We start from the raw sequence: 16,409 nt of genomic DNA, 5'->3' as shown, positions 1-16,409 counted from the left end.
ATTTTTAGTAAAGACGGGGTTTCACCACATTGGCCAGACTGGTCTCAAACCTCCGACCTCAGGTGATCCACCCACCTCAGCCTCCCAAAGTGCTAGGATTACAGGCGTGAGCCACCGTGCCCAGCCTACTTCTTGGATATTTAGTGTAGGCATTAGCTGTCAACTTTCAGAAGTGGAGGCTTTAGCTCCCTTCCATTGACTACCACCCGCCACCCAACACTCACACCCCAGTTATGCAATAATTTCAGTTAGATCATGAGTCAATATTTACATTATTATAACTACAAAAACATTAACAAGAGCTGAGTTTTGCAGAAAAACTACAATACTTTTTACACCCTATACAACTTTTTATTTTCTCTGGAATTAACAACTATCCCAGAATTTCTGGCTTACTCAGCTTTCCATCTATGGATAATCTATCCACAAATTCTCCCCTGATGTGCAGATCTTCATTCAATATGTGCAAACACACTTTACAGTCTATCACTTTCTCTTCTAGAAGTTGTCCTGCAGCCTCCTGCCAGGCTCCAATCTAGACTGAACGCTGGATTGGGGGAGGGAAGAAGAGAGGTTCTCACTGACATCTCAGGATTTCCCTTCACCATCATCTTAGAGATTCCCCTCCAAGCAGCTCTTCTTAAACAAGTAACAAAAAGAACAAACTGAAGGAAAAAGATCTTGCCAGAAAAGGTCCAGGTAAATTAATTAATTAAAACAAAAGGGAAAAGACTGATACATCTGACTGCATGAAAATTAACAATGTGAGTTCTTCGAAAAACCTACAATGAAAATAAAAAGCCTGACTTTAAAAAAAAATACACACAATTGAAAAAGAATACAGAAAAACCACACATGAAGGCACACACACACACACACACACGGCTCATTAAAAAAAAAAAACTAAAGAAAAATATAAGCCAACAGAAAAAATGAGCAAAAGACTCAAGTATTTCTCAGAAGGAAAAACAAATACTTAATGAACACATAAAAATAGTCTCATCCCTATTAGTAATAATGAGAAATAGTATCTTAGTGGTTCTAAGATACTATGTAAATACCTACCAGATTGGCAAAAAGTAACATCTCTGACAATATCAAGCATTAGCAAGGATGTACCACTGTGGGAAGTTTTTTCTTAGAGACAGTGGTCTCACTACGTTGCCCAGGCTGGACTTAAACTCCTGGGTTCAAGCAATCCACCTGCCTCAGCCTCCCAAGTAGATGGGATTATAGGCATGCACCACCATGCTCTGCTTGGAAACAATTTGGAATTATCTAGAAAGGTTGAAAATACACATAGCTATGACCCAGTATTAGGGCTGTTCACAAAAGTCCCAGTTCTCCCTCAGAAGAGACCCTTGCTGACCCACATTGAATATACAGCATGACAGAGGAATAAATTTATGTGTCGGGGTGTTTGTTACTGCAGCATAACCTAACTCATCCTGATGGATATACCCAACAAGGTCACTCATAGAAATATTCTCTGGAGAAATAGATACCTGTGTGAACACTATAGGAAAATGTTCACAGCAGCTTTATCTACTAAAACAACTACAACCCAAATATCCATGGACAGGAGAATGAATAAATAATAATATATTCACTCAATGGATTACTACACACCCATGAAAATGAATGAACTATGGCAGCTACCATGGGTCAAAGTGAGAAAAACATAATGCAGGGGGCAGGGTGATCAAGTGACAGAAAAATACATAAAGTATGAATAAAAGTATATTTTGTAATAAAGTTACAAAAACACACAAAACTAAACTATGTATTGATTAGGAATACATATAAATGTGTTAAAACTATAAGGAAAAGCAAGTCAGTATTAACACATAATCCAGGGTAGTGGTGCCTGCAAGGAAGGGAGGGAAATGTAATCAGGAAAACACAGAAGGGGTCTCTCAGGCATAGGATATACTCTTATTTTTTTACTTACAGGTGGTAGATATATAGTGTTGGCTCCATTACCTACAACTTACCTTAAACACTCTTATGCACACCAAAAAGTTCATAACTAAAAAACAAACCACAAAATGCAGTACCTTTTCATAAGGATATCTTATTAAGGCACTGTTTATTTTATTGTTGATTTTTCTTTCCTTTCCTTTTTTTTTTTTTCTTGAGACAGAGTCTCACTCTGTCACCCAGAGTGGAGTGCAATGGCGAGATCTCGGCTCATTGCAACCTCCGCCTCCTGGGTTCAAACGGTTCTCCTGCCTCAGCCTCCCAAGTGGCTGGGATTACAGGTGCCTGCCACCACACCCAGCTTAGTTTTGTATTTTTAGTAGAGACGTGGTTTCACCATGATGGCCAGGCTGGTCTCGAACTCCTGACCTCGTGATCTGCCCACCTCGGCCTCTGAAAGTGCTGGGATTACAGACGTGAGCCACCGCGCCCAGCCACCTTTCCTTTTTTTTTTTTTTTTTAAGTAAAAAGCAGGAAGCAGGAAAATAATAAAACCCAGTAGAATGAAAGACTCACCAAATGTTAAAGAATATGGATGACTCAAATTCATACATATGTGTTTGTTGGCTGGTGATACACTAGAGGAGTAAGTCTGGTTCTGTATGGAATCATTTACATCAAGGTTACCAATAGGTAGTTCTTCCCCCCACCCCCAACCCCATGAGAGGGTCTCACTCCAATGCCCAGGCTGGAGTGCAGTGGTGTGATCACAGTTCACTGCAGCCTCAACCTCCAGAGCTCAGGTGATTCTCTCACCTCAGCCTCCCAAGTAGCTGGGACTACAGGCACACGCCACCATGCTCAGCTAATTTTCTGTATTTTTTTGTAGAGTCAGGATTTTGCTATGTTGCCCAGGCTGGTCTTAAACTCCTGGGCTCAAGCAATCCACCTACCTTGGCTCCCAAAGTGCTAGGACTACAGGCGTGAGCCCCCTCGCCCAGCATCAATAGGTAGTCCTAACAGCTGGGCTGGTTCAGCCACAAACTACTGCTAGTCCTTACAGCACACAGCGCTGGTATAAGACAGTTAAGAACAACACTCTAGTATTTATTCCTGCATTCTACATAATTTCCATTTCCAGGATGATACACACAAAACACTTCTCAACTGCACAGGCTCACATCTATCCATTTTACTTGGTATGTACAACTTGATATCTCCTACATGACATCTACATGAAGTTTGTACTTGATCTCCTCAAGATTGTACTACTTGATGTCTACATCCATATATTTTAACAAATATTTATCAAGAGTGCTCTGGTGACAAGAACCATCAGCACTAAAGGCACAGCAGAGAGGGGCACAGACCTATGACCTCCCTCCTGGAGCTCAGGATCTGGTTCACCCTAAACAGACAAAACCTCAAAGAGCCTCTTCATGACTACAGTGGTGGGAGTAGGGGAAGGGTCAGGTACATCTCCAGGAAGTGGAGCTCAGGCGGAGCTCCAAAGGTTCACAAGAATTAGCCAGATGCTTGTGGGTAGGGGAGGAGACAGCCATGAGGGGCCTGGGAGACAAAAGTGCCAACATGCTGCAGGGTCTGTGCTTAAGAGCAGAAGAGGGAAGACAGGCAACCCAAGAGGTGGTTCAGGGGCAGCGCCTGCAACCCCCAGCAGTGATTAAAATAGGCTCACGGCTGCTTTTTAATACCATTGATGTAAGTTTTTAAAATAGGGGGAAAAAATCCATGCTGAAAAAATTACCAGATTTACTTTCATTTTAAATAAATTCCTCTTGGCTAGGCGCGGTGGCTCACACCTGTAATCCTAGCACATTGGAAGGCCTAGGCAGGCGGATTGCCTGAGCTCAGGAGTTCGAGACAAGCCTGGGCAACAATGGTGAAACCCTGCCTCTACTAAAATACAAAAAATTAGCTGGGCGTGGTGGTGCGCACCTGTAGCCCCAGCTACTCAGGAGGCTGAGGCAGGAAAATCGCTTGAACCCAAGAGGGAGAGGTTGCAGTGAGCCGAGATCACACCACTGCACTCCAGCCTGGGCAACAGAGCAAGACTCTGTCTCCAAAAATAAAAATAAAAATAAAAAAATAAAAATAAATAAATTCCTACTTTATCCAGTGCCACCTAGGATGTGGAGTCAAGATCGTAAAATCCTTCTGCCTTCACTGCTAGTAAATGAATTCTTTACAAGCTACCAGCCTCTCAATAATTGTCAGCTCTTCCTAAGGAGTTCCAATTAGGTGGAAAAGGCCACCCTCCAGTATCCCACTGCCTGCACAATTTGTACCTTGTATTATCTCCTGGAGTGACACAGTCCGTGCCTTGTTTGATTATCTCATTACAAATACATTGCCCTTATTATGCTCTCACTAATGCAACTCTTGGAAACCTCAAGCTTTTATTAATAGATTATCAGCCCCTAAAGATATATCAGTTATTTAACTTAATTTTTCAGATTTATGATCCTAAAATCAAACTACTTCCTTTACTTGTGGTTTCTTCCCTATTGTGCTTTTAAGAAAAAATACCAAAGCACATAAGACTCTGGAGCCAACATCTGGGACTTCTATAGAATGCAACAGGCTGCCCTGTTGAGTCAAAGACTTTCAGTGTTGGAGGAGACAAAATTTGCCAACAAATTCAGCTATATGAGCAGGATTCCAGCCAACCTCAGACAGACTAGCCAAGAAATGCAACATCCATGCTGGACTTCATCAGTTTCCAACCTTCTGATAAGAGTCCTTCTGAGCAAGCCTTGTAACCCCACATGAATCCTTGGCCTGTCAGTTTCACCTCCCCCCAGTCATTAGGACACTCTTCCAAAGGCAGTAGGTGATTCACTGGAAGCACAGCATGAGCACTCACACTCAACATTTGAAACAAGGTGAAGCTCCCTTTACTTACTACGATTTAATGTGGTGAGAGGAGCTGTGTGCCCAAATCCTATAAAAACACCTTTCTCTTGAGCAATTCTTAATCCAAGCTGTTATTTAAATATTTCGTCTTTTAATTACACATATTAAATACTGCACTAATAGATAAGTGAATGTTTCTTATGTCCTTCACTACAATGCAAATGTTTTTACACCTTTATTCTCAGAAGACTTCATTATTCAGTTTTTTAAAATTGTACTTTGCTTTCCTTCTGTCAAACCTACTAGGTGCCAAGCACAATTAAGCCCTTGATGTATACTGTTTATTTTAATTCTAAGCCTTATTTTAATCATAACCATTTGCATTGCTGGTGGGAATGAAAAATGGTACCGCTGCTGTGGAAAACAGTTTCTAACCCTCCAAAGTAAGATCCATTATTGTCCCTTTCTTAAGGTTGAGTTATAACTAAGGCTCAAAGAAACTGGATAAACTAACTCAAAGCCTCTCAGTCCAGATTCTTAATGAACAGACTTACTTACCTTGACTCCAAAGGTTGTATTTTACACTAGTTTTCACTATACCATACTTCCTCCCTTCACCCTGTTTAGGGAATCAGCCCATCACTACTACAAATGCAATGACAGGAACAGGGGCTAAGGTAACCATGTTGCAAAGCAGAAAACATCAATACTTTTTCAAATTACAACTTTTAAATTGTCAGCCAATTTAAGAGAAGAATTGCAAGATTATACGAGAATACACTCAATAGAACACTGAAAAATCAAATCCTTTAGAGGACACAGCTGGGTGGTGATATTTGGTCTTTACAGTAATGTTTATTCCACTCACTATTTTTTAATTATCACACTGTAATTGTACATATTTATGGGATACAATTCGATGTTTCAATACTTACATATGTTATGTAATTATCTAATTCGGGTAGTTAGCATATCCATCACCTCATGCAATTATCATTTCTTTGTGGTGAGAACATTCAAAAGCTTCTCATTCTCATAGCTATTCTGTAATATACAGTACCACCACAGTCACCCTACTGTGCAAGAAAACAGCAGAACTTACTTCTCCTATCTAACAGTAACTCTGTACCTGTTGACCAACCTCTCCCCATCCATCTTCTCCCATCCTGGTAACCACTGTTCTACTCTCTGCTTTTATAATACCAACTTTTTAAGATTACACATATAAGTGGGATCATGCAGTATTTGTCTTTCTGTGCCTGGCTTATTTCACTTAACACGATGTCCTCTTCCAGGTTCATCCATGTTGTTGCAAATGTGCCAGGTACGGTGGCTCACACCTGTAATCCCACTGCTCTGAGAAGCCAAGGCCAAGGCGGGAGGATTGCTTGAGGTCAAGAGTTCGAGACCATGTTGTCACAGATGACAGGATTTCATTCTTTCGTATAGTTGAATAGTGTTCTGTTGTATATATCTCACATTTTCTTTATTTATCTCTTGTTGGACACTTAGGTCGATTCCGTATGTTGGCTATTATAAATAGTGATGCAATAAATACAGGAATGCAGGTATCTCTTCAACATACTGATTTCATTTCCTTTGAATATATACCCAGTAGCAGGACAGCAGAATCATGCAGCAGCTACATTTTCAGTTTTTTGAAGACCCTCCACACTGTCCTCCATAGTGGCTATGTTAACTTACAATCCTACCAAGTGTGTGTGTTCTCTTTTCTGCATATCCTCACCAACACGTTTTTCCTTTGTCTTTTCAATAATAGCCATTCTAAGAAAAACATTAATTAAATAAACAAGTAATAGCCATTCTAACTGGAGTGCGGTATTTCCTTGTGGTTTTGATGTGCCTTTCCCTGATGATTAGTGATGCTGGGCATGTTTGATGTACCTGTTAGCCATCTGTATGTCTTCTGAAAAACGTCCATTAACATCTTTTGCTCATTTTTCAATCCGGTTATTAGGTTTTTTTGCTCTTGAGCTATTTAAGTTCCTTATTATCCCACTCACTTGAAGTGCTTCAGAGACCCTGGGAGAGAGGGCAGCAATGTTGTGTGTTCTTTCTCTGCACAGTCTCTTTCCCACATGCTAACATCTCCTGCTCTTTGTTCTCCCAGAGCTAGCTGAGCTTGTTACAAGAGGTTGGAGACTGTATCAAAGTGAACTGTGTAACTTTACTTCCTTTCCAGAGTAGCAATATCGCTTCTGCAAGCAGAAGTTTGGAAACATCTCATAATCCCGAATTCTGCCATGCTATGCTCTAACCTGAGGAAAAGATGGGCACCTCCCTAGCAGTGCTCAGAGCCCAGGACGTTAACAATGGCAGCCACATCTGTACCCGCCCTTTCTGGCCACCGGAGAAGTTAGTGTGATGATCCATTCCCCTCAAAAGAGGGAGCTACAAAAAAAGACTGGAGGAAACAACTGTGTTTCCCACCCACACCCCTCCAGCTTTCCATAATGGTCAGACTGCCAGGTAAACAGGAAGCTGAGAAGAGACAGGGGTTGTTCCTGTTCCAGGCAATCAGTCCAAAACGCTGGGCCTCTACTCCCACCCAACTTTTAAGAAAAAAGTGGGATACATCATCCATGCATATAGTCACCCATCCATTCATCCTACAAATGTTTCCTGAACATATATGCTGGGTACTATCACAGGTAAATACCTGCCCTCATAGAACAGGCAATTTAGCAATGAAAAAATAAATTGGTATATTGTAAGAGAAAGTGAGAAGGAACCATGGAGAAAAATAAACCTGGAAATGTGAAGAGAGGGAGAGAGAAAGACAGAGAACATGTATATGCATGTACGTAAGCAGGAGGGCCGATTTTAATCCTTAAGGAAACAAAAGCTGATAGTATTTCTGAAGTTAGGCAATTCAGATTACTTCAACCACCAGATCTCCTCTGTCTAAACTCCTACTAATACAAATTCGGCCTCACAATAAAGGAAAAGAGATGTTTATTGATTACTGCTCTCTTACATTTTACTTCCAATCCCCCTTAGGCCACCACTGCTTGCTTCCCTCCAAACAAAAGTCTACAACCTGCCAAAATGTGTTATCACTGTAGCCCCCATTCGTTTCATAAACTCAATCTAGGTTTTAAACTCTTAAATTGCTAACAATCTGCCACATTAGAATTCCACATTTTCCAAAAACCGCCACCACCACAGAGCTGCCCTGTGTCCCATGGGTCTTGACTTTACAACAATCCTAAGTGGCCCCATGAAGACCAGCCCCCCACAGTACACGTGGCAGGTCAGCACTCCTTCATTGGCTTTGGCTTCCAGCTAAATGCTCAAAGGTAAAGTGTCTGGCTGCAGATGTCATCCTTTTCACAATCAACAGGGTCTCCAAGAAATACATCAAGTGTCCTCTTTTTGTAGACTTTTCCCCTCTTTATGGTCAATCTTGTTGCCTTTAGGCATAAGAAAATTCTGCACATTCACAGTAAGTCCAAACCAAAGTAAATACCAAGGAATGCCAAAGCCACAGGCATAATAATAATATGGGACCTGCTTGATTTTGGAATGAAACAGGGAGGGAATTCACTGAGTTCGTCACAGAGAGACTCTGGACAAGAGTCAGAAACCCTCTGGACAGGAAGCGGGCTTGAAGCCAGACCAGGCATCCTATGGCCAGCTCTGCCCTCCGTGTCTGCACCCATCTCACCCACTAACTACATGGTGAATCAGCTGAAGGTAGCCGGCCCTCACCGCCTGCTCTCGGGCCTCTTTCCAGAGCAGCGAACAGAGTATCCTACATATGTCCAGGGAACTAAGTGAATGAATGAGTGTTTACGGGACAAACTGTCCTTATGTTTCTCACTTCACAAATCTTCAGGCCTTGTCCTCACTCTCTACTAAATGAAACATTTATAGACCAGGACCCCTGCTAAATGCACCATAAATAAAGATACACTGCCCTCAAAGAAAGGGAGGGACGACAAATTCCTGCCTCTTTGCCTCCAGTGCCTCTTCCCAGGGCACCACCCACCTCCATTTCCTGAAAGCCTGGGCACTAAGCACCACGGTGCGTCATGGGGCCCAACAAGGCCACTGTGGCCCCTGCCTCCTGCACAACTCCCTCCCCCAAAGCTCAAAACACCTCCTGGAGCAGGCCCACGTGCTGCCCAAGTTGCCCAAGTTGAGTCCCTGTTGCCATTCAACAGGACCACTGGTTACCAAAGCACCCTACACCTATCCGCCTCCACCCAGAATCCTAACTACCCTCTGCCCCTTCCATGGGGAACCCTCAGCTGCCTACAGCTCCCTCCATGCAACATCCTGACAACTCCCACCCACTCACCCGGTCTCAGTGTAAGTCTGCCCTCCTCTAACAAACCCGACCGCCAGCTTTCTCATAAGCTAAAGTCCAGCAAAAGCCAGTTCCTTTGCACTTGGTTCTGTGGTTTCCAAGCGTGTTAGTACATCTCCTACCAAACTCAACCTCAAAAGGGTCTTCCCTAGACTGAGAGCAGAAAAAGCCGCCAACCACTAACCCAGGGACCTAACCTAGGTACTGTGACCTCTCTCTCTGGCCTCTGTCTTCTCAGTAGAACAGGAACAAGACAGGAGATCTAAGGTCCCTTTTATTCAGATTCCAAAATTGGAAAGAAAAATCGTATGGGTCCCCTAGATACAAATGAAAAAGTCTAATTGTTCCTTCACTGACCTGTTTAAACAGGTGTCCTAACTACTGCAAGTTGGCGTCAATTTCAAAGAGCTTTGGAACATAACTTTTAGAAAAAACATGCTTTGTTTTTTCAACAACTTTACGAGCCTGGGTTTTTTTTCCTATCATTCCTTGTAAGACACTGAAAGAGAGGAAAAAACTGACCTGTTCAATTTTTCTACTAAGATCACGAGCTTGGGATTCGCCCACCCTCAGTTTCCCCTCCGGGCGTGGAGACAGTCCCCGCTCACCGCGGCCTCCAGAGCCCCGCCCCGCACGCATCGCCGCGCGCCTCCAGCCGCGACACCACCTGGAGCCTCCGGCGCCTCCAGATGGCCGAGTCCGGGCCGGCGCACCCCGCTGTCACCTGGCCCCACACAGCAGCCGCGCTGCTCCAGGGCGGCCCGGCTCCCTCCAGCCCCGCTGCAGCCGGCGTCTCTCCTTCGATTCCCAAGCCGAGTCCGGCCTCCAGCTCACCAGGCCAGGCGGCGAAGACACCTGCCTCGCCCGGAAAACGCACGCGCCCGGGAGCCCCTCTACCACCACCTCGACGGGAGCCCGCGGGAGAAAAGCAGAAAAAAGGAAAACAAGCCAGCGGCAGGGCCGTCCGGGCCCCGTGTCTCCCAAGAAATCGCCTCTGGCGACGCAGCCCGGGACTGGGGGCCGCGGGCCCGGCGGGGTGCGAGGCCCCGGGCCCGGCCGCCGCGCCCGCCCCGGCGCGCCCCTTACCGGTGAGGCGGCCGCCCCCCTCGCCATGCCCGCGGCGCCGCTGCAGGATGAAGTAGCAGCTGCTCTTCTGGGTCACCCAGAGCTTCAGCGCGTTCTTCAGCAGCACCTCCTCGGGCTTGAGCCACATCGCGGCGGTCCGGCCGCGCCCGCCGGCCCCGGCTCACATCTCCCCGGCCGCCGGTCACTGTGAGCCGAGCCCGCTAGAGAGGCGACTGCGGCGTGCGGGGACCACAGCCCGGCCGGTGCCCAGCGCTCTGAGAGCCCGCGGAGCGCAGCTGGCGCAGCTCGCCCCGCGCACCCAGCGCAGCCCTCACGTGGCCCCGCCCCGCGCCCGCCCCTGGGCCCGCCCCAGCCGCCGGCCCCGCCCCCGACCGCCCCCACCCCGCGGCTCCCGCGGCGCCTCCCGGGTTTCCGCGTCCCAGGCGCTCCGGCGCGCAGTTCCGGAGTGGAGGGAGGAAGTCCAATCCTGCGCCAGGCTCCCTCTCTCCCGCTCCGCCGCGCTCCCAGGGGGAACTCGGGAGAGCCGCGGTCCTTGACCTCGACCTGAGACGTGGAGGAGGGACAGGGAAAAAGCCTTCTTCTCGCAGCTGCAGGTTGCCCCACCGAGGGCATTTTTCCGCACCGAGGGGGCGGGGGGCAGAATGCACGCCAGAAAACCTAAGTGCGCTGGGTTTAAAATAGCAACAACAACAAAAATTACAAATAACCAAAAAATAGCATAAGAATTAAAAACAGTTATATTCCAATGTTTTTGATACTTGGTTCACATTTTGGATGCTCTCCCCAGGGATCCGACGGCGCTGCGGAGGCGGCAGCGATGTTTGGGATCCTAAAGAAAGCGTCAGACCAGACTCAGCTCTGGACGTCCCTCAAGTGGCCTGGAGGTACCGATATTAGGGTCACCGCCGTCGGTGCCCTGCCCAGAAATAAAACCTTTGTTCTGAGAGAAATTGAAAAGCTGGAAAATACGGAGTAGGCGATGTGAAGAGAAACTACGGGGAATGTAGAGGTCGGATTTTAAATGCGTATTTCCTCAAGGATGTTGTGGAAGCAGACACACGGTGGCTGGCCTGGCGCAGGCTGGGGGACCTCCAACGATCTCCACAGGGAGGCAGTTACATTCAACACCCTACTTAGCAAAAGAAGAAAAGAACAAGCCCATCAAAACATCCCTGGGGTTTTGACAAAGGAATCCCTGACAAAACGTGACTGATAACTAGGACAGAACTGAAAAGTGGAAGTAAAGTCAATCCCGACCGCCCAGGACGCCTGGGAACTGAGGGAAGCGCCCCCAGAAGGGAGCCGCTCAGAAACCCTGACCAGACCTGGCGGAGAAGAACCCTGTGGGCGGGGGACAGGAACGCCCACCCAGAGGCCAGGAGAGCATGGTCCGGGACTGGCAGCCACTAACAGCCACTGAATGAAACTGAGGAAGGAAGTCAGTGGTAGTCGGGACCATTAGGGTGCACCAGGGCATATGGAACAGCCAGGGACGATAAGAAAACATTCCTTCCAGAAACATTCACTGGCACCTCCCGCGCAGACACACTGGCAGGCCCGGGAATCGCAGAGATGAACTGGGAGACCTTCCTGCCCTGAAGAACTCACAGGTAGGAAAATGAGGCAGAAAAGAGCGGTAGGCTTCCTAACAGGAGCCCACGCAGGGGGGGCAGTGAGCAGAGAGCAATGCGCAGACCGCGTGGTCAGTTCTTGGGGGAGGGAATTGAGAAAGCCCCACAACAGCTGTTGCTAGATCAGAACTTGAGTATGACTTTGACAGGAGGTCAAGTAGGGGAGGTCATGTCTGGTAAATGGATCAGCACAGATGACCTTGTGGTTTAGAGCAGCCTCTGGTGGCTGACAGCCCCAAATCGAATCCTGCAACTGCTGCTAATTAGCTGTGTGATCTTGACCTTGGGCAAGATACCAATCTCAATGAGCCTCCCTTTACTCAACTATAAAATTAGGATAATCATAGTGCCTCCCTTGTAGGAACTATCAAGAGCATACTGTAGTAAGTACTTAGAACACAAAGTAAGTACTCAGTGAACATCAGCCATTATTATTAAATGTTCAAAAAACTTCTGAAAGGGTTCACACACGCTCACCCATGTTTTAAACATTATTCAGCTCTGATCTGCCAAATATTAAATATGACAGAAGCACGGAGAGGGATATGAAAGTCATTGGGAAGGCATGGGAGGGCACTATGAGGTACTGTGTTTCTATTATCTCTCTCCCACCTCCGAAGCTCCTGCCTGTGCCATTACCCAAATCAAATAGAAGCCAATAGGAGGCAAGGGAGCACAGACTGCAGTCTGCGGCAGTCAGCCTCCCAGGCGCACAACAAGGTGGAGGGTGAAGAGGGGATATGGAGGAGCAGGTGGAGAAAATCCAGCAGAGCCCTAACCACTTCCCGCTGTTGCCCATCTCTATGTGCTCATCACCCTTGATGGTGTTACAGGTTGACTTATGTCTCCTCAAATTCATATGTTGAGGTCCTAACTCCCAGCAACTCAGAATGTGACCTTATCTGAAAAAAGGATGATTACAGATGTAATTAGTTAAGATCAGGTTATTAGGGTGGCCCCTAATCCGTAATGACTGGTGTCCTTACAAAAAGACGAAATTTGGGAAGACAAATCCACAGGGAGAACACCATGAGAAGATGAGACTTGTGCTGCTACAAGCCAAGGAACGGCCAGAAGCCGGGAGAGGGGCCTGAAACAGATCCTTCCCTGCCAACAACTTTGATCTCAGATGTCTAGCTCCCAGAACTGGGAGATAATATATTTCTGTTGTTTAAGCTACCTCGCTTCTTGTGCTTTCTTACAGCCGTCCTAGCGAATTAATCCAGTTGCCTCTGTAATTCTGCCCACAGCTGTTGAGCAACAAGTCTCTTCAACCTTTTGGAGATGGACTGCATTTCCTACCAAGACCCTGGCTGATAGCAGAGTGACCCCAGGAAACACAGTTCCTCAACTATGGGATTCTGACTGGGTTACCCACAGATTCGTGCGTGCATAGGGAACAAATGGGATGCTAGTAACCCGTGGCATAGAGGGCAGCAGGATTACTCCAGTTAGCACTGGGAATAGTGTGAGGGGCAGATGGACCACAAAGCTTTGGGGGCTTTTGCTGCTGTTGCACTTGATTGCTATGGCAACAGTAATAATTATAAAGATTGTAGAGTAAAATGGATGTTTCTGACTGCCCTGGAGAGTTTTTAAACAATGGAAAAGATAAGCATGAAGTATTAAATTCTCATTTTAAGGTACAGATATGCTGAAATTCAAAGAACCATTTATCTGGGATAGGCACAGGACAGACTAAGTTCATCTTCAGATACTAAATATAATTGTACAGATTACAGAATTGTGGCAAAGGTTAAGTGGTCAACCTCAGCAAGTTCTCTTGCTAAGATTAGGACACTGATCGGGAAGGAGTAGGACCATAGACTTGTGATCAGAACATTTGGACAGACACAGACAAAGCCGAATTCCCAAATCTCAAGGCTCCTTTGTATACAGAAGCAGCCCCACCTCCCCTGTAGCAAGGAAATTAGCCTTCACTTACACTAAGACCTTTCAAGACTTCACTGGGGCCTTTGCCTCCCACCTGGATGCCTGTTCTCCTCCAAACTTACCCCTGATGCACCTTATTGACTCCAGGACCATAACAAGAATAAACTCGCTACAGAGCCCAGAAGGAGAAATACAAGGTCAGCCAGAGAAGGGGAGGATGGAAATAGATTATATACCACGAAAGCTGGAAAGTCTTGCCAATATGTGTTGCAAAGAAGCTGAGAACTGTGTATGGGAATGGATTCTAAAGTGTTAGACTAAGGAGGATGAAATACTAGGTCAGGCCAGGCATGGTGGCTCACACCTATATTCCCGGCACTTTGGAAGGCAGAGACAGGAGGATAGCTTGAGGCCAGGAGTTCAAGACCAGCCTTGGCAACATGGTGAGACACCATCTCTACAAAAAATGTAAAAATTAGCCACGTGTGGTGGTGCATGCATGCCTCTAGTCCCAGCTGCTCAAAGGCTGAGGTGGGAGGATCATTTGAACCTAGGAGGTCAAGGCTGCAGAGACCTATAATGGCACCATTGCACTTCAGCCTGGTGACAGCAAGACCCTGTCTCGAATAAAATATAAAGTAAGATTCAGCAAAATTTATGAATATGCATACACTCACCTGGGATTTATAATTTAGTGTGTTATGTATTGGAGTGACTAAAATGTTTTAGAAAATGTGGTGATGTTTCTTTTCTTTTTTTTTTTTAATTAAGACAGAGTCTCATTCTGTTGCCCAGGCTGGAGTGCAGTGGCATGATCTCTGCTCACTGCAACCTCCACCTCCCAGGTTCTCGTGCCTCAGCCTCCTGAGTAGCTGAGACTACAGGTGCACGCCACCATGCCCGGCTAATTTTTTTGTATTTTTAGTAGAGACAGACTTTTGCCGTGTTGGTGAGGCTGGTCTCGAACTCCTAACCTCGGGTGATCCACCTGCCTCTGCCTCCCAAAGTTTGGGATTACAGGTGTGAGCCACTGCACCCAGCGATGTTTCTTAATATACTATGAATATACAGAAAACGCTGAATACTTTATATTTTATTTATTTATATATTTTTTAAGACAGAGTCTTGCCCTTGTCGCCCAGGCTGGAATGCAGTGGCGCGATCTCAGCTCACTGCAACCTCCACCTCCCAGGTTCAAGTGATTCTCCTGTCTCAGCCTCCTGAGTAGCTGGGATTACAGGCATATGCCACCATTCCTGGCTAATTTTTGTATTTTTAGTAGAGACGGGGTTTCGCCATGTTGGCCAGGCTGGTCTTGAACTCCTGACCTCAGGTGATCCGCCCACCTTGGCCTCCCAAAGCACTGGGATTACAGGCTTGAGCCACCGTGCCCACCCCACACTGAATACTTCAAAAGGTAATTTGTAGAAAACAGATCATAATGCGCATGACTCTTGTCCAAAGCAATGCAAATAAACTTTGGTCCATAAAGATATCCTATAGAATATTAATTAGTTTTGCTTCCACTAGCAAATTCACTCGGCATTCCTGACTAATATCCATGTCTATACCTATATATCTGTTCTTTGAATTCTCCTTTGAACTAATCTTACCGTCTTACTGATTCCATCATTAATGAATGAGTTGAATAAAATCTTTGATCCATGTTCATTTTATATTTACAATGAGAATCATACTTTTAATTTTTTGGAAATTATTCTTTAGCAGTAAGAAGACAGGGAACAGGATTGGTAGGGTGTTGAAAATATTTTGTTAGCCAGGTGCGGTGGCTCACACCTGTAATCCCAGCACTTTGGGAGGCCAAGGTGGGCGGATCATGAGGTCAGGAGATTGAGACCATCCTGGCTAACACGGTGAAACCCCATCTCTACTAAAAATACAAAAATTAGCTGGGCGTGGTGGCGGGCGCCTGTAGTGTCAACTACATGGGAGGCTGAGACAGGAGAATGGCGTGAACCCGGGAGGCGGAGCTTGCAGTGAGCCAAGTTCGTGCCACTGCACTCCAGCCTGGGCGACAGAGCGAGACTCCATCTCAAAAAAATAAAAATTAAAAATAAAAATAAAATAAAATAAATATTTTGTTGTAGTTGAAAGATGGAAAAAGGAGAAGCCAAGGACAGTGGCTCACACCTGTAACCCCAGCACTTTGGGAGGCTGAGGCAGGAGGATCACTTGAGGCCAGGAGTTTGAGACCAGCCTGGGCAACATAGTGAGACCCCATCTCTACCAAACAAAAAAAAAAAAAAGGAGAGAGAAGAGAAAAGGACCCTCAAGGTGGGGTGTGGCGACTCATGCCTGTAATTCCAGCACTCTGGGAGGACAGCAGGCAGATCATGAAATCAGGAGTTCGAGACAAGCCTGGCCAACATAGTGATACCTCGTCTCTACAAAAATTAGCTGGGCATGGTGGCGCACGTCTGTTATCCCAGCTACTCAGGAGGCTGAAGCAGGAGAATCGCTTGAACTCGGGAGGCGGAGGTTGCGGTGAGCTGAGATCACGCCACTGCACTCCAGCCTAGGCAACAGAGTGAGACTCCATCTCAAAAAAATAAAGAAAGAGAAAATGACCTTCAAAGATACTTTTGCTCTCCTATCCAGGGTACAAATACCCGACTAAACATACTCCCTGGCCCTAAGATAAGATATTAGGC

The 16,409-nt window shown here is 46.0% G+C and overlaps 1 protein-coding gene and 1 long non-coding RNA gene across 3 annotated transcripts in view; one reads left to right on the top strand and one right to left on the bottom strand.

Moving 5' to 3' along the window:
• The window catches only part of TBC1D8 (TBC1 domain family member 8), a 144,629-nt gene extending 134,087 nt beyond the window's left edge, over window positions 1-10,542 (bottom strand). For both annotated transcript variants that reach the window (XM_032176695.2, XM_032176696.2), the window contains exon 1: window positions 10,214-10,542. In XM_032176695.2, the coding sequence (XP_032032586.1) occupies window positions 10,214-10,340 (127 nt within the window). In that variant the 5' untranslated portion in view covers window positions 10,341-10,542. The remainder of the gene's footprint in view (window positions 1-10,213) is intronic.
• A 117-nt stretch (window positions 10,543-10,659) lies between these two features.
• On the top strand, window positions 10,660-14,467 carry LOC116483036 (uncharacterized). The gene is made up of 2 exons (XR_004252153.2): window positions 10,660-11,823; window positions 13,095-14,467. It is a non-coding gene; the product is annotated as an uncharacterized LOC116483036 (long non-coding RNA).
• The last annotated feature ends 1,942 nt before the right edge of the window (window positions 14,468-16,409 follow it).

This window comes from Hylobates moloch, unplaced genomic scaffold (assembly GCF_009828535.3).
Source record: "Hylobates moloch isolate HMO894 unplaced genomic scaffold, HMol_V3 SCAFFOLD_15, whole genome shotgun sequence".
In the NCBI taxonomy this organism is placed as follows: Eukaryota; Metazoa; Chordata; class Mammalia; order Primates; family Hylobatidae; genus Hylobates; species Hylobates moloch.
Note: the sequence above shows the minus strand (reverse complement) of the source record. Positions and strands in the feature narration are given on the sequence as shown.